This window comes from Camelus bactrianus, chromosome 12 (genome assembly GCF_048773025.1).
Source record: "Camelus bactrianus isolate YW-2024 breed Bactrian camel chromosome 12, ASM4877302v1, whole genome shotgun sequence".
NCBI lineage: Eukaryota > Metazoa > Chordata > Mammalia > Artiodactyla > Camelidae > Camelus > Camelus bactrianus.
In genome coordinates this window covers 67,349,471-67,371,865 of record NC_133550.1, presented here as the reverse complement: position 1 = coordinate 67,371,865, position 22,395 = coordinate 67,349,471, and the positions used below count along the sequence as shown (strand labels likewise).

Below are 22,395 nucleotides of genomic sequence, written 5' to 3'. Positions count from 1 at the left end.
CGAAGCCCAGATGGCAGAGGGGTCCCAGGTCCTCTCCACACAGACCCAGGAGGCTGGCCCGCCCCTGGCCATGGCAGCAGCAGGGGAGGGGAGATGGTGCCAATCCGGTCCCGCTCTCACACCCCCGCCGACTCCCCAGGAGGCTGGAAGCAGCCAAGCGGGCCTGGCAGACGTCACCTCAGGCTGGCCCCTGGGGGAGGGCCCCACGGACCCTGGGCACGACAGTTCCATCAGGGCACGAGGCGGGAGGGGCAGATGCTGCCAACTGCCCAGCGGTTCCCGGTCCCCAGCCCTTGGCCCACTCGCCCACCACTGACCCCTGCGATGGCTGCCTCCTCGCAAAGGCGGCTTCACCCAACTTAAGTGCAGGAGGGAGCTGGGAGGACAGTCCCGCTTCCTGGGGTGAGACCTGGGCCAGCCCTGACTCCTTATAGACCCTGGGCCCCCTGGCTGCAGAAAGAGGCCGGAGGGGCGGGGCCATGGCGGGAGAGGGCCCAGCTGAGCCCCAGATGTGCGAGAAGCAACCGCCCAGCCCCTCGGTCCTCCAGAGGCCAAGCCAGCATGCGCTTATGTGTGCACATGCGTGTGTTACATGTGCGTGTGTGTCCTTTCAGGCATGCCCAGCCCAGGGTGGTACCTGGAGGGAGGAGGTGGGGAGCTCTGATGTTCAACTTTCAAAACGTTGCACTGACCTGGAGGAGGCGCAGTCATCCAAGCTCCAGGCATCAGTGGGGCAACAAGGTGGCCGGGAAGGAGGGGCAAGACCTGGAGGAGAGAGACGCTGATTCAGTCCTGGGAAGGAGCCCCCAGGCGTGTGGGGGGCGCACCCCCTGCGTCTGTACCCTGTTGGCTCCGGCCCACCCTCCCCTAAGACCCACAGGGCCCAGCACAGCTCAGGGGAAACCCAGAGTCTCTCAGGGGCCACCATGGGCCAGGAGGCCACTGTATCTATGTGACTGTGCCCGAAACACTGCCATTTTCTAGGGTCACCCTCTCTGAGGGGCAGCAGGCCACAGTCCCCTCATCTCACTCATATACCCATAAACCCGAACGGATGAAGCTGGACCCTGCTGAGCTCCAGTGAAGGGAGAGGAGGCCAGGAAAGCACCAGGTTGGGGAGGTTTCTGCCTTTCAGTGGGTTATAAACCCCTGCTGCTTCTCAGGTGCAAAGACTGGGGGTGTCTCACCCCCAGGCTCACTGAAGCCATGGGTGCTCCGGGGGTCACTGTGCATCCCCAAAACTCTGCTAGGAGGTACTCCTAAGAGTTACAGTCGGGTAAACCGAGGCTGAGGGCACCAAAGAAGTCTACCTAGGCAAACAGCTCGTAGGAGGCGGTGGGAGCCAGTGTGCCCACCTCTTGGCACGGCTGTGGGTGTTGATGGTACAGAGCTTGCTCAGAGAGTCTTTGCACCAACGACTCAGCCTGCCTGGGCCTCCCTGATTCCATCTGCTTCAAGGAGGCCAGTCAGTGCCATCATCAGGCCAGAGGGCAGGTGGCGGGGCCACAGCAGACCAGGGAAGCCTTTGCTCTGCTCCCTGGGTCCTGGTCACAGGGCAGGAGCTCTTCGACGGGGACCTGGGAGCCCAGCGTGCCCTACCCACGCCGCGTGGGCTTGGGGCCCCGAGTCACGCCACTCTGGCATCTAACCCTGCCTCCCCTGCACTCACTGCCTAGTGCTTCTCTCGGCCTCAGTTTCCCTGACTGTAGGATGTGGGTAATGAGGTCTGAGCCTGTGAGCGCTGGGAGGTTCCGGGAGAAGCTGGGGTGAGGAGGTCAGCTCAGGCCTGGCTACCGCCGCCTCACAGAGCCTGCGCAGGCTTCCGGCCTCGAGCACATCACTGTCCTGTTTCACAGGAGGGGGAACAGCCCCCCCCCCCGAGAAGGGGCTGCCCTGAGGCTGCACAGCCCCTGCCTCTCCCACCAGCAGGACGGGCCGAACAAACCCCTCTGCCCGGAAGGAAACCCCGACGGCCCCTCGTGCGTGGCGCCTGGGCTGGGTCGCTCTGCTGCCGTCACTTGAGACAGGACAGGCCCTGCGGCCGACCCAAGAAAGGCCACAGACTGGACACCCTCCCACCGTGTGGGGGTGCCAACGTGCACCCACCCACCCTTCCCTCTGGACGATGAGCAGGGCCCGGTTGGGGCTCAGGAGGGCACCACCCTGGGCCACGCGCTGAACGCCCACGGGCCCAGGGGCTGGGCCTCGCTTCTGTGAACAGCCCAGTTCAGTCGTCCTCTCGCTGACGTTAGCGTCAGAATCAGCACAGGAGCTGGGAGAGGCGAACCAGGACAAGGTCACATCTAGCGGCGACAAACAGGGGGAGATGCTGGCGGCCCCGCGGGCCGCCCCCCGCCTGCTCTGCACACCTGGCGTGTGAATTTCCCTCCTGACAGGCGAGTGGTGCTCCCGCTGCAGAGGCAGGGCAGCTCTGGGGCCCAGGCTGGATCCCTGTGAGCCACACGAGCCACACGTGGCCACGGCCAGATAACCCACTAGGACAGCTGCCCACGGGGCCGTTCTGGGCCAGGGTGCCCCCTCCAACCTCACAGAGGCACTTACAGGATGTCCTCCCTCTGGGACACTCGGTTCCCCTGTATCCTCTCGGTCACTTGCCCAGTGGTGACCACAGAGCAGCCAGCTTAGTGCCCGCTGGGGTCCCACGTGGGCAGAGGCCGTGTCGGGTACTTGGCACACAGAGGCGCCCGGGCGATACCAGCCCCTGGCCTGCTGTCTTCACTCTCCACCTGCTTGCAGTCACCGTGCTTCCTGGTTACACACACGGTGAGTGACGTGCCCTCGGAGCCTTTAAAGATCTCCTGAGAGAGCATCGCTCCACGGCGGGGGGGCCTGAGCCTCCCAAAGCCATCCCCCGCACCCTCTCTTTTTAAATGGAGGTACCGGGGATTGAACCCAGGACCTTGTGCACGCTAAGCACATGCTCTACCGCTGAGCTATACCCAGCCCCCCGGCCATCCTCTCTCTTAATGGGTCAGCCCACGCGGTGTGACAGAAGGGCCCCTGCCTGTCTCAGGATCACCCGTGAACCCCAAGCTGCGGTCCCTCAGGGGCACGAGCCTCCCAAGTTCCAGGGCCCAGGAGGCAGGCTGTCGGGGGAAGCGAGGGGGAGTCGGTCAGACCCACCGCCTCCGCTCGCTGTGTGGCTCCAGGCACAGGACTGCCCTCTCTGGCCCAGTTTCCCGCCGTGAGGTGGGACAGCATGCCGGCCTCGCAGGGCTGTGGCTGGCATTACAGGTGACAAGATGGAAGGCCCAAGCCCAAGGCGGCTCACGGTGACGCTCGCTTCTCCCAGCCCCAAAACCAGCCCGGGGCCGGCACCGCTCAGAGCCCGTCCCCATGGTGTGGGCCCTCGGATGGCAGGGCCAGCCCAGGCCCTCTTGGCGGTTCTTTGTTGAGATGCAGTTCTGTCCTCTGGAAGGCTCTGGCCCGCTGAGGCTGGAAACAGCACCAGGCCCAGCAGGGTGCCCCGGAGGTTGGTCCCCGTCCCACCCCGGGCCCTCCTCACCCCCGTCCATGAGTATCTCTGGCCTCCAGAACATTCCTGCGTCCATCTGCAGGGTGGCCAGGGGCCACTGGGTTCCCGTCTCAGCTCTGTCCTTGTGACAAGCCCCTTCGCCTCCCCGGGCCTCAGTCTCCTCCCTCATCTGTAACACGGGACAGCGATGCCGGCTTCCTCAGACTTACACGCGGGATTAGACACGACGCACGCGGCACAGTGGGGCTCAGTGCCGATCCCCCTGCATGCTTCGAGGATGTAAGAGAAGTCACTCCGTACTCCAGTGTCTGGAGAAATCGCCCCCAGCCTCTTGTCTGACAACTGACCAATGCACCAGGGCCCGGGCCTGAGCGGACACAGCTGGGGCCAGGCCTTGGGCAGGAGGCTCTGAGCACCGGCAGGAACCTTGATGTTGGCCCAGCTGCAGGGCCGAGACCCACGGGCACACAGACCCCCGGGGGCTCAGCCCTGCCTTGTCCACACTTGTCTTCAGCATTCAGCCTGGCTCCTCTTAGCGGCCACTGCAGGAGAAAGGTGCTAACGGATCGTGCTTGGAGCAACCCTCGATTTCTGTGCAGACATGCAGTGGGCAGGACTGAGACCTGGCCCAGGGTGGTGCTGTGCTCGGCCCCCAAGCCCTCAGAGGGGCCCAGGACAGGTTGGGAGGGGTCAGAAGTCAGCCAGCGAGCCCGCGGGCGGCCACAGCCTCCAGCCTCCCTGAGTCACCAGATAACACAACCAGGGTCTGTGCCCAACCCCACCACTTCACTTGGGCCAGAAGAGCTCCAGCAGGGACGTGGGGAGCCGACGGCTACCACGGCAGGCAGAGTGGCCAGGGCACAGGTGCGCCCAAATCCCCAAGGACACGGCACCTAGTGATAGAGCCGCCAGCCCTGGGGAGAGCCTGGGCTCCAGAATCTTCTGGGCTGTGCAGCTGCCAGGAGCCTGGCCTCTCTGAGCCTGTTTTGTATCTTAAAAGGGGGCCCGTTTACACCTACCATCCAAAGCTGTCATCAGAGACGATGAATGAATGCGAAATCCCAAGAGCTTGGCCGGCACACATAGTAGGTCCTCACAAAAGGCAGCCAACACCAGGCTAATCCCCAAGTCTGTTCTGGAAAGCAGGCCGTTGCCAGACGCCAATCTGCTAAGTGGGGTTTGTCTGTCACAAATGAGGTCAGTATCTGGAACGGCAAAACAGCGGGGCCCTGGTGCTAGCGCGAACCCAAAATGGGGTCCTGTTTTCCCTGAAGACGCGTTTCCAGGCATCAAACTTGGAACATCCCTAACACTCATCCAGAGGATGGGCTCTGCCCCAGAGCCTCCCCGAGGACCCCATCTCAGAGCACCCCCCGCCCCCCAAGTCACCTCTGCTCCTTTTAAAAGGACAAAACACTTCCGGATGACGGTGCTGCCCCCACTGTGACCACCTGCACCTTTTGTAAGGTCTCTCTTTTCAGGAAAATGCGCAGAGAGAATTTGGGCCTGTCAGTTTCACTCTGGCCAAGTGCTTAGTTTTGTAATTTAAATGATTTTTTTTCCATTGCAAAAAAGAATAGATGCTCATTAAACACTATTTTGCAAAACTGAGAAAAGGAGAAAGAGGCAGTAAACACTCGGCACCCTGTGCTGTGAGCCCAGCACACAGCACGCTCCCGCCAGAGTCGAGGCTGTGAACGCCAGCGCCAGCCAGCCGGTGTGTCCTCCCAAACCGCCAGGGAACCCCTCCCATCAGGTGACCTTGTCACAATGATCACAACCGCTTACCCCACACAGCCAAGCCCGGGAGAATGGCTGGTCCAGTTTCCCACCTTTCTAACAGACATTAGGATGGACACCTCTTATCTTTACGCATAAATCCTTCCTTGCTCCCCAGGGAGACCCCCCGAAGTGAAGTCCCAGCCCAAAGCCCAGACGTGCTTTCACACGCCTGAGGCAGGCACCTCAAACCCGGCCTCTTAGAACCTTCCAGAGACCCACCCAATGTTGGAGGTGGAGGACAGAGAGATTGTGTGGCAGGTGGGGAAACAGGCTCGCGGCAGCAGAGGGGCTGGCCCGAGGTCTCTCATAGCAGGTCTGTGACAGCGCTGGGGATGCTACCCAGGCCCCTGCCCTCCGGTCAGCGGTCATCTCCCCAAGGTACTTTTAAACGACCTGAATGGATGTTGTCCCAGACCCTCCTCAGCTGGACAAAGATACCAAGCCAAGCCCCTGGAAAGGTGCCGGGCGCTGACACCCTTTTTCATTGTGACGGTGAGTGGTGGGAAGACAAGGGCTGCCACCAGTCCCACCCAGAGCTGACCCAACAGAAACTGGCCACTGCCCGGGGATGGGAGGTGAGGGGCTCGCGGCTTGTGATCACCTCCTGGAGGAAGAGGACCCCAGTGAGGGGCAGGATCGGGCAGGAAATCTGTGAACTGGAAATATCTAATCTAAATGAACGGAATGTGCTGCATCCCACTGATGACATCTGATGGGCGGCCGGATCCGTCTTTCACACCGAGATCGCGGAGGAAGAGGCCCCACGGCCATCCATGGGCACCTCTGAGGGCTTGCAGCCTCGCCCGCAGTGCTCCCTCCGGGCCGCAGGCGTTCAGAGCTCCAGCCTGTCTGCCGGGCGGCGTCACACCGTCTGTGACGAGTGTGGTTTCACAAGCTCCTCGGATTCGCCCTCACAGGGAACGTATTTGGTGCAGGTGGGAAGATGAACTCCATCCGCCGGGTCTCTGAGCACCCTGGGCCACAGGCCAGCGTGCGAGCTTGGTGCCTTGTGCGGCAGCTCGGAGCCCAGAGTCTCCTCTTCTTCTGTTTTAGTCTCTGGATTCCATTTCGTTCATTCATAAAATGTTCCCCAAGAGCCTGCCCTGTGCCAAGCTGGTGATTCTGACCCATCCTTTCCGAGGTGCCCAGTCTCCCAGGGCAGACACACTCATGACTGATCCCCCAACTCTGGGCAGTGGGTCGCAGCGTAGTGGGCACGTGGAGTGGAGAGGGCTTCCAGGAGGAGGTGATTCTGTGCCACAGTCTGGAGAGGTGAGGGGCAGTGCTGCGGAGGGGGACAGGGCAGGTAGTCGGGAGCCTCTCGAGTCCCATGAAGGGGAGACTGGACTTCGGCTGGGAGCTGGAGGAGACCCTGCAGGATGGGTGACAGGGCAGAGGCCTGCCTTGTGGTCATTCCTGGATGGGCAAGACTTGGGCACTGTCTGGCAGGTGGAGAAGGATGTTGGGGAAATGTTGAAAGACAGAAGAACAGGAAGGACCTGGGATGGTCTGGGTGTGGCAAGGAAGGGAGTCGAGGATGACGGGGCAGGTCTGCAGCTGTGGGGACATCCCCCAGGAATTTTAGCAGGAGGGAGGGAACGGGTGCGGTCACAGCAGAGTGAAGCCCCCAGTGGAGCCATCCAAGATCAGGCCCTAAGTGGCGCAGCGCCCAGCAGCCCGCCTGGGCCGGCAGTGGCCGCCCCTGCATCCTGGCCGGTGCATGTCTCTCCTCTAGTTCAGACCAAGCAGCCCCAGATTCCAGCCAGAAAATGCACCTTTTTGCTTCTGCCCACCTCCATGGTCTTGGCTGTCCCCCTCCTGTGGCACCAACAGTGACAGCTGCCAGCCCCACCCTGACTTGTCATCTTTCTAATGGACTGCCTCCCAGGCCCTGGCGGCCCGAGGCCCCACACGCAGCTGTGGGCAGAGGGAAGGGTCTGGAGTTTGGGACACTGGCTGGTCTGGCTCGGGCACAACCGTTTAGATCTGTGTGAGGGGCTCAGCCTCTCAGACCTCAGCTTTCTGGCTAGTGGCACATTGGGGTTCCGTGAGGTCACCCCAGATAAAAGACGTCAGGGCCGGCACACAGAGGGCTCTGTCCCCGTGACACAGGCCGAGCCGGGGTGCTGGCCTCGCTGCTCCCCCACCTGCGGGTCTCTGGGGTGCAGAGGACTGAGGCGGGAGGGGCGGTGGAGCCGGCCAGAGGAGCCCGCCCGTAGCCATAAATCACCACGCCAGGCTTTATAATTATCTGGGCACTTAAGCTCCTCTTTCTTCTCTTCCCCCTTTCCCTGGGGAAATTCCCTTCATTTCCTACATTATCCCAGTCTCCCTGTATGTCTAAATCAACCTCGGCCAGCACAGCAGCCAGCTCCTCCGAGCTCACTCCCTCGGCCTACTTTTACCGGGAGGGCAGGCCGGGGCACCATCGTTCAAACCAGAGTTTTGTTCCTGCCCAGGACAGAAAACTGAAGATGCCACCACCCTGCCCTTTGGGCTGCAGTGACCGTGTCCCCAGGGCCTGTCGGCTGCTCCTCCTGCCACCGCGATCAGTCGGCACACTCTGGCGGACTCGGGTGGGAGGCAGGTCCAAAGCTGAGTGGGGAATGGACTCAGCCCCATGGCTCAGACGAGGAAGAGGACACACCGTCGTGAGGGCTACCCAGGGCCAGAAGTTCCAGGTGACCTTGAGAAACGTCAGTGTGTCCGCACTCTCCCTGGAGGTGAGCTGGGTGAGGGTCAGCCCCACTGCGGGTCTGCGGCAATCGAAGACATGCGGCCTGCCGCATTCCCAACAGGGACGTGAGGGTGGATGCCGTTCTGTGCCGCCACCTTCCACGTATCCAGCCCTGACCACAGCTCTCATCTGGTTTTTACACTGACCCGACAGGTCAGGGCTACTATCCCCATTTTACAGCTGAGGATACTGAGGCCCAGGGAGGAAAGCATCTTCCCAAACCACCCGGCAGACCACTCCCCACTGCTCTGAAAGGCCTGCCACCCCCGGACCCCCGTAGAGTCTGCTCCTTGTCATAAGCTGGAAAGTGTCTGCAGTGTGCCAGTGGCAGACACCCAGCAGAGACTGGCCCCCATGACATCTGTGACATTTCATGGTAAGCAAGTGGGAGCTGAGAGTTCTCATGGGAGGAGCCAAACCACCCATTTGGCAGGTGGGGCAAAAAGTCCCCAAGTTGTCACTCATCATCTGCTGTGAAACTCGTGATGCCCAAGAAGTGGGGAAGACGGCTCCTCCACCAGGCTGCCAGGCTGGGTCTGGGGCAGCTGCTGCAGACCAGCCTTGCACGAGCGCTGCAGAGGTAACCGAGCACCAGCGGCCCCCAGGCCTCTCGCAGGCCCCCCAGTCTCCCTGGAGGATGACTGGCTGGTTTTTTTTAAGCTGGATCTCATTTTCTGTCCACATTTCTGACCTGCAGAAACCTCTCGGATAGTTTCCCAGAGCCTTCTGATTCCGTCAGGGGCACGTTTCATGCCTCCACTCACTGCGCTCACAGCCAGGTCACTGGGCACCCAGCAGGTGCCAAGTGGAGCCCGGCGGGCACAGCTGCACAGGCCTCCGGCCGCCCGCAGCCGAGCCGGGCCTCCCCGTGCCCTTGGTCCGCAGGCTCTGGCTGGCCTCGGCCTCTCAAATTTGGTCTCCGGTCAAATTCCATGGCTCCTTCCTTTAAAAAAAAAAAAATCCCCCTTTGAAAACAAACAAAAATCCCAGAATTGAGACTCCAGGAGGCAGGCGTTGCTGCAGCTTCGTTTTCTCTTTCTCTTTCTCTTACGGCACGGTGAGAACCTGAAGAAAACCGTCTACCCTCTCATTTTATAGGGGGTAAACCGAGGCCCAGAGACAGGAGGGGGCTCGTTCACGGTCCCCGGGACGGCCGGGACAGGAGCCCGACTCGGGCCCTGCGTCTGAACCTCAGCAGCCGCTGGGCCTGGGCCTGGCGAGAAGAAACGGGGTCTGGCCCTGCAGCCTGTTAGGCCCAAGAGCCGCCGCAGCCCTGGGCGGGACTCTGGGCGCTCACTCCACTGAGGGATGTCAGCCAGGACAGGCGGGCCCAGGCCGCTAGGTCCCCTGGTGCGGTAGAGGCCAGTGCTCAGTAAATGCGGGGAAGAAACCCCGGGGGGCAGGCCCTGAACTTCAGGGGCAAGTCTCAAGGAAGGTAGACCCGCTCTAATGGAAACCAGTCAGTGGGCCAAATGCTGTAGGCCCACCCCGCCCCGGTTTCCATGGGGACAGAGGAGGAGGCGGAGCTCTGGCATGGCTGCCACAGCAGATGTGGCCTGTGCAGGGCTGGCGTGGGGCGGTGGGAGGGGCGGCACTGCGCCTGGCAGCAGGGCCCTGGGACGTGGCAGGCCTGGGGCTGGACTCGGTAACAAGCCGGGGGCCATGGGTTTGCCACCTCCAGGAGGCTTCCTGGATTCCCCGGGCACTCGCAAGGGGTGTTCCAGACTAACTCTGCTCCCCACCCGGCTGGGCCCACCCCAGCCTGGCACCCTCTCAGCTTGGGTCTGGGCCTCCCAGAGGGCCCCCTGCCTGTGAGCAGGTGGGTGGGGGCAGACCCGCCAGTCACGCACTAGCCCCTCAGGCCCGAGACCCAGTGCTCCACCAGGTCTGCCCCAGTGCTGCCCGTCCCCTCCCGCGCCCTGAGCCAGGGCCTGCCCAAAGCTGGTGCCCCAACCTGAGACCTGTGGAATCAGGGACAGGAGCACGCCACAGGGGGCCACACAGACGGAGACCGACAGCGGGGTCCCTCAGACAGGACAGGGTCCCCGTTCGCCTGCAGAGATCGGTTTCACAAGAGCTTCTCCTGGCCCAGCCACGGCACCCTGGCACCTCTGTTCTGCCCTCACCTGAGGAAGTGCCCTCACCCTGGAACCCAGTCTTGCAGCAGACCTCAGCACCAGGGACACCCAGCTCCTGGCCCATCCACAGACCCCAAGACAAGGCATGTGCACATCCACGGGAGAGCAGTCAGTGCCTGCAATGGGGCTCACTGTGAAAAACCTGAGAAAAACCCTGGGCTCATGGTCTACACCGCAGGTTCCTGCTACAATGGAAGGGCCTGGATTTGGCACAGAACAGAAAGGACCATTTTGAGAATGCTCAAGACTGCAAAACGGTCTTGCCTGTTTGGGGTTTTTACAGCATCTCTCAAAGGTTTTACTCCCAGCGCTTAAGGGCAAAACTCTCTGCAGAGTTTCAGAGATCACCTGGGCCTGCAGCCTCGTACATGTCCCCCGGTGGACCGTAGGAACACTGAGCAGAAGGATGGCCCCATGTTCCCTCCTTCCCGTCGCCTGTGGCCACACTGTGTGCTGCTTGCTGTCCATACCCGCCAGTGCTCTCAGCCCAAAGGCCTGGAGCCCTCACCCAGCAGGATGCCCGGGGGCCTTTCAGGGCAACCAGCAGGCCCTAGATCCTGGGGACAGGCCCTGGGGACCCCAGAACCAGCACAATGTATGATGCCCAGGAGGAGAGGGATGGAGGCAAATCCTGGCTCTCCTTTGGGACAGAACTCCCGCCCAAAAGACTGGTCTTCCTGGTGACGGGTCTCCGGGGAGAGCCTGCCAAGGCCAGCACCTGTGAGAGGCTGAACACAAACAGGAACCCTGTGCCGGGCTGCTCCCACCCTGCCAGGGGACAGTGTGGGTCCTGCAGCCAGAGACCTGCATTTGGGGTCCATCTTTGTCACCTGCTAGCTGTGTGACTCTGGGGACGTGCCTTGGCTTCTCTGAACTGCAGTTTTCTCAGTCCGAGAACCGTTAAAACCCACCTTCCACACAGGGAGGGATGCAGGCGACCTGTCAGAGCCCTATTCCAGCACCAGGGCAGCGCTGGTACACGCTGGCTCTGACTGGATGTTGAAATGAAATAGAATTGGGCATATTAAATTTTAAAATGGCTGTTTGAAAAAAAGGATTAAAGTATGCAGCCCTGGGCCTGGCGCTTAGCAGGTCACTGAAGGTCGTCTCCCCTCAGGGAGCTGAGTCCTGTTTGCAACATCAGACGTGAGCTGGCCTCCCTTGAAGGAGAGAAGTGTGGCCCCTGGCTCTCTACAGCGGGCCAAGGCAGATTCTGTCACTCTGCTCCCAGCGCTGGTCCTGCCCCAGCTGGTCTCACTCACCCCTCCCCTGGCAGCTGGACACTGAGAGCCGCGCCACGCCTGTCCCTCGAGGCATCCTCCGAGGCTGTGGGCTGTGGGGGCCTGCCACGCTGCTGGACCCACGAGCAGCCGCCTGGAGGCTGTTCGCATGAGCCGCCCACTGGCGCCGGCCACAGGCCAGGCAGGAGCACCCAGGGCTGGTGCTGAGACCCTCGAGGCCCACCCCCCAACCCCGGTGCTGGGAGTCCCGGGAGTGTGGGCGCGGAGCCACTCAATAGCTGTGCCTTCACGACAAAGGCGCGAGCTGGAGGCCCTCTCCGCACCGCCAAGCCCCCTCGTGGCCGCAGGAGGCCTCCACTGCCCCGGCCCAGGCTCCCGAGCCCGGCCAGAGGGCGGGGGGCCGCCCGCCTGGACCCCGCACTGCGGACTCAGGTGGGGGTCCGCGTCCCATCGTCCTGTCCCAGCGTCCCATCGAGCGACAGGAGCAGCACCGCCAGGAGGCCGGGCGGGCGGGAACTCGTTGCGGGCCTCCGGGGCCTCCGCCCACGGCCACCGGAAGTGCGGGCACACCCACCGCAGGAATCCCGGGCAGGGCCGGGCTCCCAGGAAACGGGCCAGAGGTTCCCGCGCACAGGCCCACAGGCTGGAACAGCCAGCACCCGACCCTGGGACCCACCCCCGGCTCCCTTCTGGGGTCAGCAGGCCGGGCCTCTGCCTCCCATCCACCCAGAGTCACAGGGACCAGAGGCCTGATCCTCCTCCAGGGCCCCCCAAAACCTGCTCCCGTCAGTGGCAGGTGACATCATCTAACAAGGGATTTTCCTCTGCCTCAGGGAGGGGAAACTGAGGCCAAGATGGGCAGGCAGCTCACCCGAGAGCCCTGGCCTCTGGTCTCCTCCTTATGGGATAAAACAGGCCGGCCGCTGGCCTCCGGGACCTCTCCCTCATTGCATCTGACGGTTTCCCGAGGCTGATGCTGTCACCCCCACTTTAAAGATGAGAGAACCGAGGCCTGGTGGTAAGAGTCAGCCTCAAGGACTTGTTTGCCCAAAAGTGGGCTGGGGGTTCACGCCGTCACATCAGGTCCCCCCAGTCCCTACCATGTTCCTGGTGGGGAAACTGGACCTGCTAAAGCTCCCAGGTGTGCGGCTCAGGGCCTGAGCACGGCATGCAGGCACGCGTGCACACATGCACACACATGTGCGCACACGCAGACCTGCACAAAAGGCAGGCCCTGCTGCCCGCTTCTTGGAAGAGGGCGCCAGCAAGATGACTGGCCCACCCGGGCCTTCCGGCCGCCCCCGCCCTCGGCCCGCCTTCCCGGATCCTGTCCTGGGCCTGCCCGCGCCGCCATTTCCTCTCCTGGGCTGGAGGCTCAATGCCATTCCTCCCAGTCTGCAAATGGCCGGCGTCCGGAACGGCCTGCCCCCTCCGAGGAGACAGCGGGTGCCTGGCCAGGGCCCAGAGTGCAGCCGGCCCGGCCAACAGGCCTTCCTTCACCCACCAGAGCCCGGCACCTGGGCGGCCTGTCCACCCATCGCTGGCGTGGGCCAGCCCTGGGCTGTGGAGGACGACCCACCCCGGGGGGCCATGGGACGCCCGACCAGACATCTCCTGGGTGGCCCAGGGACCAGGGAGCACAGGACACCTGTGTGTCTGCACACGTGTTCCAGCACCACCAAGGTGCACAGGCCCAGGCATGCCATCCACATCAGGCGGCCGTGCAGGCACACAATTCCACACTATCATTTAATGCAGAAGGCTTTGGGTTTGAATCTCATTCCAACCCTCATCAGCTGGTTGAACCTCCGAGGCTCGGTGCCTCCCTAGAAGAAGCAGGGATGACGACCCCCGCCTTGCAGGCATTTCCAAAACTCAAACATAAATCAAGAATTAATAGCATTTATGGGGTGCTTGCTATAGATGAAATGCTGTGCCAAGTGCTTTACATGTATTATTACAAAGCAGGGACACTTACTGTCCCCATTTTACAGAAGAGGAAACTGAGGCACAGAAAGGTGAAATTACTTGCCCTTGATCAGCACTGCCAGGAAATTAAAACACTTCAATTTACACCCAGGCCATGAGTTCTGGAGCTCACCCTCTCCTTCATCCTCCTCTTCCAAATGTGGAGGGAGCCTGACGTGGTGCGCTGCACACAGTGCGCGTACCGTCCTAACTGCCATCACCATGGCATGGTTACTGTGACCACTGGTATTCTGAGACCCTGGCTTGGGAGGGCTGGGCGGCTTCATTTGCCTGATCTTTGAGTCCCATACCAGAGCCATATTCACAGGGCTGCTAATCAATATAGTTCTGATGTGGAGACGCACGCCCAAGAACTAATTCAGAAAGGATGACGTGGTTAAAAAATCCGAGAGCAGAGCCACTACAGAAAGCAGCTGCCAAACGTCTCGGGCAAATTTCATCCACGTTTCACTTTTCCTATTATTCCCCCAACATCTCGACCAACAGGTAGCTTCCTTAAAATAAACAAGCCACAACAAAGCACTGCTACTGACAGATGGGAGGGTGTCAGGAGCACTCAAGACACGCAGAGGGAAGCACCCTTCTCCCACTCAGCGCGGCTGACTCTGGGGCTGCTGCCCCAGCCAGGGACGGCCTCGGAGGCTGAAGGTGGCGGAGCCTGAGTCCAGAATTCAGACACGCCGACGCGAACCCTTCAAAATAAGGAGGGGGCGGGAAAAGAACCCTCAGAACCGATTACATCATGATGTGAGCAAATTCACAAAATAAACAGTTATCATCATTTGCAAATTACTGTGGCTGTAAAACCACTCTGCCCTCATGTGCGTTGATATGGACCAATAAATTTTGCACTTTGTTATCTCGGCAAGATAATTTTTTTTTAAAGTTTATAGCTACACTTTGCAGTTTACCTGTTGAATTTTTTTTTTTTTTTAGTTTGGATTTACACATACCTTTAGACCATGCAAAATATTTATCATCTGATTTTTCAAAAACGTCTTGAAAAAATTTTTGAAAGTCCATATAGAACAGCGAAAGAGTTCATGTCTTCCCTACAGAGATCAAGACGATACTCAAATCAAAAGTCCTAAACCCTGTAATTTTTAATATAAATCTAGTGTAATGCTGTTCATGATGCAAAACAAGATAAAATTCGTAATTAATTAAAACATTTAAGGCCCTTTGACATCGGGCATTTGGAGTCCTGTGAGGTGCAGGTGAAGTTCCAATTTTAAATTAAATTTTAATGAAGGTGATGGTTGTTCCTCTACCAAATATTTCAGGAGATCAGAAGATCACTTAATAAGGCTGTTTTTATACGTAAATGCAACTTGTTTATTTTGACCTCAGTTCTTCGAAATTGTCGACTCCACAATTGAAATATGCTATGTGTTCCAACAAGGACCCGGCAGTCATAATGACAGACCAGCCCATCTGTGCTGTGAGGATGTATAATTTCAGTCTATAGTGGAATTTATATAGAAGCAATGATGTGAAAACTGCTATGTGTGGTACTTTCTTTAAAAAAAAAATATTGCTGAGAAGTACTGGGTGCCATGGAGAATGCTGATATTTTCTGCCTGATTAAAAAAAAAAAAAGCTTCTGTGGAATTTTACCGATTTGGAGGACGTAAAATATTATTACCCAAGTTAAAAAAACTGAGATGATAACTAATCACATTAAGCTATTCCAGCTACGTAAGGTGCATGCTGGAAAATGTGTTATCTGTATACATTAAACCATTAGAGGAGCATAATCTCAGTGGAAAATACTAATTTAGAATGAAAATGCTCATTTATTGGAAATTAATTATCTTATGCTACTTGCCCCTACCTTGTCCAAAAAAGAATTAATGCTCAGGAAATTTGACTACCCATCATTCCAGGATTTAGGATTAAAGGCCTGTTCATCTACATTGATTACACCAAAAATTTTTTTAAAAGATAAGTGGGCAGCTAGTAAAGGTAAAAATCCTTTAAAAATGACCACCCTCCTCCCCACTCTCCCACCAGTCAGTCTCTCTACACTCTTGACTCTTCTGAGCCTTTAGAATTTAGTACACTCTTTTTTTCCTATTACTTTTACTTCGTCACCAGTGTTTTATTTGGTGCTTGCTAAATATTTGGGTGGAAAGACCCCCCCAGCTTACAGCAGCAGAATGTGGCTGTCACAATCATGAAGATGTTCTAATTGTCTCTGCTTATATACCCCTGTCTCTGGAACCCCAAATCTTCCAGTACCAACTGCCGTCTCATCTAAGGACAAAAGCAGCCGTGGATACCCCTGTGGGTGCCGAGCTCAGTTTCAGTATTTGGTGGTGTCTGCTCCGGCCGGCTGCTCAGGCCTGCACAAACAGGACCCAAACGCCTCTCCATCAGGAAAACAAAAAGGTATTTACTTGGGAATTTTCCTCCGGGTTGCAATTTAGAACTTTCTGGGCCCTATTTTCCATTTTCCATAAATCAAAACCCTGGCTACCCTCAAATGTGGGGAAACCAGGCTGCATCTGCGGGTGCTTTTGTCAGGCTGCCAGGGGACGAAGGTGAGCTCCGAGCTGAACGCTGCAAAGCCCACCTTTTAAATGAAAAGGTTCAGGGACCAACAGAGAAACTCAAGGAGCCCTGGAATCCAGCTCCCGGGCAGCAGTGGCAGCGTGGCCTGGGGACTCAAAGGTCTTCAAGGGACTCACTCCCTGCCCCCTGGGCCACAGCTCAGGCCCTGGATGGTCAGAATGTCTCGGGCTACAGCTCTGCAGATGGGAAACCAGGACCGGATCAGGGCACAGGCAGGCCCTGGGACCACTCAGGGCCCCCGAGGGTCAGTCTGGTGGACGTGCCCACGTGCACCCTATGAGCTGTCTGTGGGCAGGGCAGTTATGAACCAGGCCCAACAATGTTAGCTGGAACCCCTCAGATTAAATAAGAGCTTAAAAAAACAAAGCCCAAAACAACCTAAAATATTTCCCCCACGCTAAGCTGAGAGCCAAAAAGAGCTCCCCCCCCCCAATAAAATGAAATGAAAGGGAGAAAGAACTGTATCGCTAAACTGTGGACACGGCAGCATTAAAGATGCCGGGCAAAATGAAAGGACCTCTGTTTCTCAAAGCAGAATTCGCCCTCCCGTGTGCCGGCCTGGCCCTGCTGGCCAGAGTTTGCTGGGAGGAGCGTGCACGTTTCTGATGCTTTTCGCTTTGCCACTCCTGGCACTATCAAAAATTAAAATAATAATTAATAATAATAGTAATAATGAGACTGCCACAAAAAAACCCGACACAACCGAGCATGAAAGAGTAGGCCGTGCTCATTAATACCTCCTGAAACATTCGTTCAAATTATAATTGGACATGCAGCTACTGTGAAATAACAAACATTCATTTTTATTGTGATCTCGAAAGCCTGTCGCTTCGGATCTTAAAAATAAATGGGGTTGGCGTCTGCCTTTTCCCTGCAGTTTTTTCAAGGACTTATTTCACGGAAGCTGTGGGGGTGGGGGGTCTGAAATGGAATTTTGAATTTCGGGGAACCAGTTAGAGGGGAGGACACGTAACAGGCATGAGCACAAGATGGCAGAGCCCCCGGCTCGTCTCCAGCACGAGAGACGGGAAGAAGGAGACTTACCCCGGGCGCAGGAGGATGGGGAGCTCCGCAAAAGCAAGGCAGTGAAAACCGGGTCCCTCGCCCGGCTGGTCACCGGCGCAAGCAGAGGAGGGCAGGTCCCGCTGGCCAGCAGGCCGTCCCCAGGTGCCAGCCCCCGTCCGACAGGCCCTCGGGCGCCTGATCTCTGGCCACCGCCGGCCGCCGGTCCCTGGGTCCTGGCCGGCGCGGCCTGCGCCTCGGCCACCCCGGCACCCGGAGGCAGGGCTGCCAGGAGCCAAGTGGCGCTGGGGAGGCCCTGCTGCCAGCCCAGGAGGACGAGGAAAATGCTACTTTTGTCTCCTGCTCTCATCTGGCACTGGCTGCCTGGGGAGGGGGGGGCCAGAGGCGGCCGCTGCGGCTCGGCCCCGCCCACCGGGAATTTTTGAAAGATGCTCATGGGTGCCGGGAGGATGGCAGACGTGGCAGAGGCGGGTGGGCCGGACCCCCAAACCCACCACCGGGGAGGGGGGCGGCCGAGTGGGAGGGAGGAGGCAACAAGAGCGTCTGGCCACTCAGCGGCCAGCCCGAGGAGGACGCCGGGAGCCGGGCCGGGCCCAGGCGCCAGCCCTCCCCGTGGACAGGCGGCGCGGCCCTGGGCGCCATGTTGCGGGCGGCCTGCCTGGCCAGGCTGCTCCCGGGATAGAGGCCACATTGTTCCCACGCTGCGCCCGCCCGAGGGGCGGGCAGCGGCCAGCACCCCAGGGCCGAGGGCCCCCACCTCACTGGTCCCGGCCCGCAGCGCGAGCCCACTCTAGCCAACACCTCAGGAGGCCGTACCATTCAGGCTGAGAGCCGGGCCGCCCCTTGGAACCCGGCCCTGTGTCTGACCAGCCACCCAACCCTCAGCAAGCCACGCCACCCAACCCAGCCTCAATTTCCCCATCTGTCTACAGTTTCCCCATCCATAGGGATCATGGCTCCTACCGCTTGGGGCTGCTGCGATGACACAATGAAAAATGCACACAGCCAGGCCGTGGCGAGGACTTCAGGTCAGGCTCCAGGCAGGTCACCACACCCCTTCCAGTCATCACAGATCCACCAGTTTCACCATGGCAAATCCCCACCGCGGGGAGGAACGGTGACCTGTGCTGGACGGGAGCTCCAGCCCTCTGACCTGGGTCAGTGGCCTTGAGGTTCAACGTGGGCATTTTCAGTTGGAGATTTATCAGACTCCCGGCCTTTTCCTGAGGGCACTGAGCCATGGCCACACAGCCAACCTGTTTGCCCAGGTCTTTCCTTCGGCCTTTTCTGTGGCCAGGAGCTGAGGCGATGACCACTGACCTGTGCAGGGTGAGCCACAAGAGTGTGAGTGTGGGCAGGGCCCCCGGGCAGGCAGGGCCAGCTCTGGGAGTAGAAGAGACGGAGTGGAGTGACCGAGGCTGGGCCATCACGGCCGGAGTCCACACACGGGCCCCGGCTCATGGTCCTTCCTGTCTGTAATGATTGGAGGTATTGGGGTACCTGGACACCTCCGCATCCATGGATGGGAGCTCCCCCACTGCCTGGAGCACGTTTTACTTGAATACTGCTTTATGCCTGCTCAGAGACCGCCATGACCAAAGCGAAGGGGGCGGGGGGAGTGAGTGAGCGGGAAGGAAGCACCCGGGAGGAGCCCTCTGTCCTCGGCTCCGGTCTCACGCACACGGCCATGTGACTAGCTCTCCAGCTGATGCCAGAGACAAAGCAGGTAGGATTCCGATGCCACGCGCCCGACCAGGAACACCGGGAATTCAATTCCAGGAACAGCTTGGCCCAGCTGCCAACAGCCCGGCCCCGGGAGGAGAGGGTCCCCCATGCTCTGTAGGGGAAGCCACTGAAAACTGCAGAGCCATTTGGGGGCCACCCTGACAGGGGAGATGAGGCAGAAGCTGAGTTACAGCTGCAGGAGGAGGTGGGCATGCCCCCCCCCCAGTATCATCACCACCAGAAGTGGCCGCTGCTGTGCCCAGCTGGCTGCCCAGGAGAGAGCGCCCTCCACCCCCAGCCTGGGGCGGGCGTGGGGCTGGGGATACAACACATCAGCCAGGGCGGCAGGGCAGCCAGGCCTCAATCAGGCCCTTCTCAGATAGAATGAACGGTGTCCCGTCAGGTTTGGCAGCATCGCCACTGTGCCGGGGCCAGAATCTCCATCCACGAGCCCTTCTCCTCCAGGCAGGGCAGGGAGGGCCCTGCAGGTAACACGCACGGACCCTGGCATGCTCAGGACACCCAAGTGGCCCTGCAGGCCAGTACCTGCATGTCAGATGCCTGCTCATGCCTCCTCGGGAGCCTAGACCAGGCTGGTCTCTTACTGTTTAACCCCATGGAAGACTGAATCCCGGCTCCATCATTTCATTATAATTTAAAATGTAATTATAAAAGGCTGATTTGAATGTAAATATCGCTCTTAAACACATGAAAGGCGAATCTAGATTTAAGAGCCACGAATCAGCAGGTAAATATTTCAGCTAAATGCTCTTCCTACCATCTGAAATCTTAGAATTAAGGAAAGGCAATTCACAGAAGAACCCAGCCCTGGCGTTAGAAACCAAAAGCATCGGGACAACACTCTTTTTTTATCTTAAGGGAAAATTCTGTCACTCCTAAAAAAAAGGAAGAAAAGAAAATTTGGCATTTCCTTTGTACGTCCCATGCACACCTTTTCCAACCACAACTACCAATCTCATTTGGCGACAGTAACCAACGCCTCTACTGGTAACACCTCTGCTCGGAAAACCTCTCAGGCGCTGGTTAAACAGTGAGCCCGGCCGTTTGCTGAGGCGCTCGATTTATTTATCCACGCGGTTCTGAGCCGCTGTCCCTAAAGGCAAGACTCCTGAATCCGGACTCAAACACACGTTTCCCATCCAAAATGTCACAGTAAGACTGTGCAGCACTTTACTTTTGAAGCCCCTCTCCGAAAAAAAAAAAAAAAGTAAATAAAAGCTTATGTTTTAGGATAGCTCTGCCTCATGATGTGAGAGTTCGGTCTTTTCCATTTCAATTTTACTCATTCTACACGTGGCCTCGGAGGCTGTCATGGCCTCGGAGGCTGTCATGGTTACCCCACTCCCCGCAAACAGGGCTCTCTTCATAGCATTTGCGGGGGGGGGGGGGGGAGGCAGTTAATGCAGAAGGTGAAACAGACCACAGCTAAGAGGTTCCAGGATTAAAAAAAAACAATGCAACAGCAATTTTAAAAACAAAGCCTTTGCAAGTCAGGTATTACAATTTGCCAAAAGTCTTTTGGATAAAGGGGAGGCTTGGCAGAGAGGGGTCCCTCATCACCCACCCTGATCAGGGCCACTCCCTCTTCTGTCCTCCACCAGCCAGACACTGGTGGGGGTCTGGGGCCGACTGTCCACCGCGGCCTTCCCAACGTTCCCCCAACACTGGGACTGGTTCCCCGATGTTCCGATTCCAAGCCCAGCCTGATCAGTTCCTCCCGGGGTTCCTGGCGTGAGCCTGGGATCCGGGCCTGGCTTCCCAGGGTGCCTTCCCGGCTGCGCCACAGCTGGGACTGGAGGAGAAAGACACGGGGTCGGCAGCTCCGGCACTGCCTGCAGCTGCAGAGCGGGGAAGAGGGAGCTGGCTCGCGAAGAGGCCTTGGAGTAAAATTCTGCTCATTCTATCAGTTCAGAAAACGTCCATCCAGCGTGAACTCTGGGCCCGGTTTGCCCAGCCGAGGACGTCGGTGTTTGAGGGCCTATGTGAGGCACTGCCAAGTCAGGCCAGACTCTCTGATAACCTGCTGGCCAAACCCAAGTTCACGGAAGAAGGGGTTTTGGGGAGGAGTAAAGGACACCAGAGAACTATGAATACTATCTGAATTTGCTCTTGGTGGCTTCCCCTCGACGCCCTGGGGACAGACCCTTCCTCTTAGTTCCAGTTTCCCTCACTTCCATTCTGCGACCCTCCAGCAGACAAAGGCCAACTGGGCCTGGCCGGAGGGAGGGCCCGTGCAACCCACGATCTGAAACCCGGCTACCTTTACGGTGCTTGCCAACACGCCCCTGTGGCCCTTCAAAAGAAATCACAGGGGAAGAAAAAATAAACTTGCGAAAGTTTAAACTCCATTCGATAAAGAAAGCCAGACATTGCCACCGAAATTTCCCAAGAACCGCAGGTCAGGGGACTTTCTTTTTTCCTTTTCTGTAAATCTCGTCCCTGACTGAGTTCTCAGGGCCCGGGATGCCCAGACACTGGTGCTCTGCGGTCCCAGCCAACGGGACACTGGTCGGCCCTGAAAATAAATATTTCATATAAAAGGTCCATTGTCTTTGCTCGGAGACAATTGTTGCTTTTTCTCCCTCCTCGGCTCCATAACATCAGAAAGCATGGCCAATGCCATCTGGGGTTCTTTCTTGTTCCAACAAGATGTTTTGAGAAAGGGCAATCTTGCTGAGTCTTCCTGGATGATCAGCTAAGAGATAAAATTCTCCCAAAGCAAGCGTTTTGGTAAACGCACGCTTGTATGGGGCCAAAAAAACAATTAGCTTGTCAGAGTGGTGAAAATTCCTCCCACCAAACTGCCACCCGCGTTGCGGACAAGGACACCGTGGCTGGCGTGGCCACTCTGGACCCCCAAGCCCTGGTCTGTCCCTGGTCAGACTCCCAGGGGCCAGCACCCAGGTGAGCTCAAGTGCCATTCTGGGGGGGGGCCCATTTCTAAAAGGTGTTTCTCCTCCGTGAGCACATCCCGGGACCCCAAGGGGACCCAGCGCTTCTCAGCCAAGTGACAGGGAAGGCCCAGGCTTCGCAACTCCTGACAGTCTGCCTTGAAAATACCAAGGTTCACTTTCGCTACCACCTGGGTGGAGGAAGGAGGGGGAGGTTAACTCCCAGGTGTCCTGTCTAGTGAAACCAAAACTGGGCTCTCTGTTTCTTAAAAACTTGAAAATGTAATAATAATTAGCAATAAAAATGGCGATTACCATTTACAACAAAAACAATTACGGTGACAGCCATTTACGGCGTCCCCGCCACGTGCCAGAAACCGTGGTTTGTGGAATTAACGTCGTCTGAACCTTCCCAATGGCCCTCTGAGGTCGGAATTATGATTCCTGCTCTAGAGCTTGGGGTACACTCCAGGGAGGTAATGTGCCTTGTCCAAGGCCACATGGCAAGCTAGCGGCAGGGACTGGATCGGAGCCGCCAGATGTGAGCTAGGACACCCTGGCTTTATGGGAATTCTGCAAGGGTAGTCTCTATCCTCCCCAAACATGCAAATACACCCTCCCAGCCCAACATCAGCCAAGTGTGATGGTTTTAAAATGTCTGCCTGCCTGGCCTGTGGGGCCTCCTCTCCTTCCTGATCACTGCCCCTCACTGGGGGCACATGTCCGTTTCCCTGCACACCAAGGAGCACCCACCCACGCAGGGTGCCTGTCAGGGTGG

General features: G+C 58.3%; 1 protein-coding gene across 15 annotated transcripts in view; it reads right to left on the bottom strand.

Annotated features, from left to right (window-relative positions):
- The window catches only part of LOC141579470 (uncharacterized), a 61,899-nt gene that overhangs the window by 11,528 nt on the left and 27,976 nt on the right, over positions 1 to 22,395 (bottom strand). For 8 of the 15 annotated variants that reach the window (XR_012510996.1, XR_012510995.1, XM_074375735.1 and 5 more), the window contains 2 exons: positions 4,516 to 4,701; positions 693 to 765 (listed from right to left, as the gene is read on the bottom strand). The exons of 1 other annotated variant lie outside the window; for it this stretch is intronic. Coding sequence is in view for 11 of the 14 variants with exons in the window: in XM_074375735.1 (XP_074231836.1) it covers positions 693 to 765; positions 4,516 to 4,701 (259 nt within the window). In the remaining 3 variants the exon portion in view is untranslated. Of the gene's footprint in view, positions 1 to 692; positions 766 to 4,515; positions 4,702 to 17,001; positions 21,468 to 22,395 lie in introns of all 15 variants that reach the window. 6 more of the 15 variants (XM_074375731.1, XM_074375729.1, XM_074375730.1 and 3 more) reach the window with 3 other exon arrangements.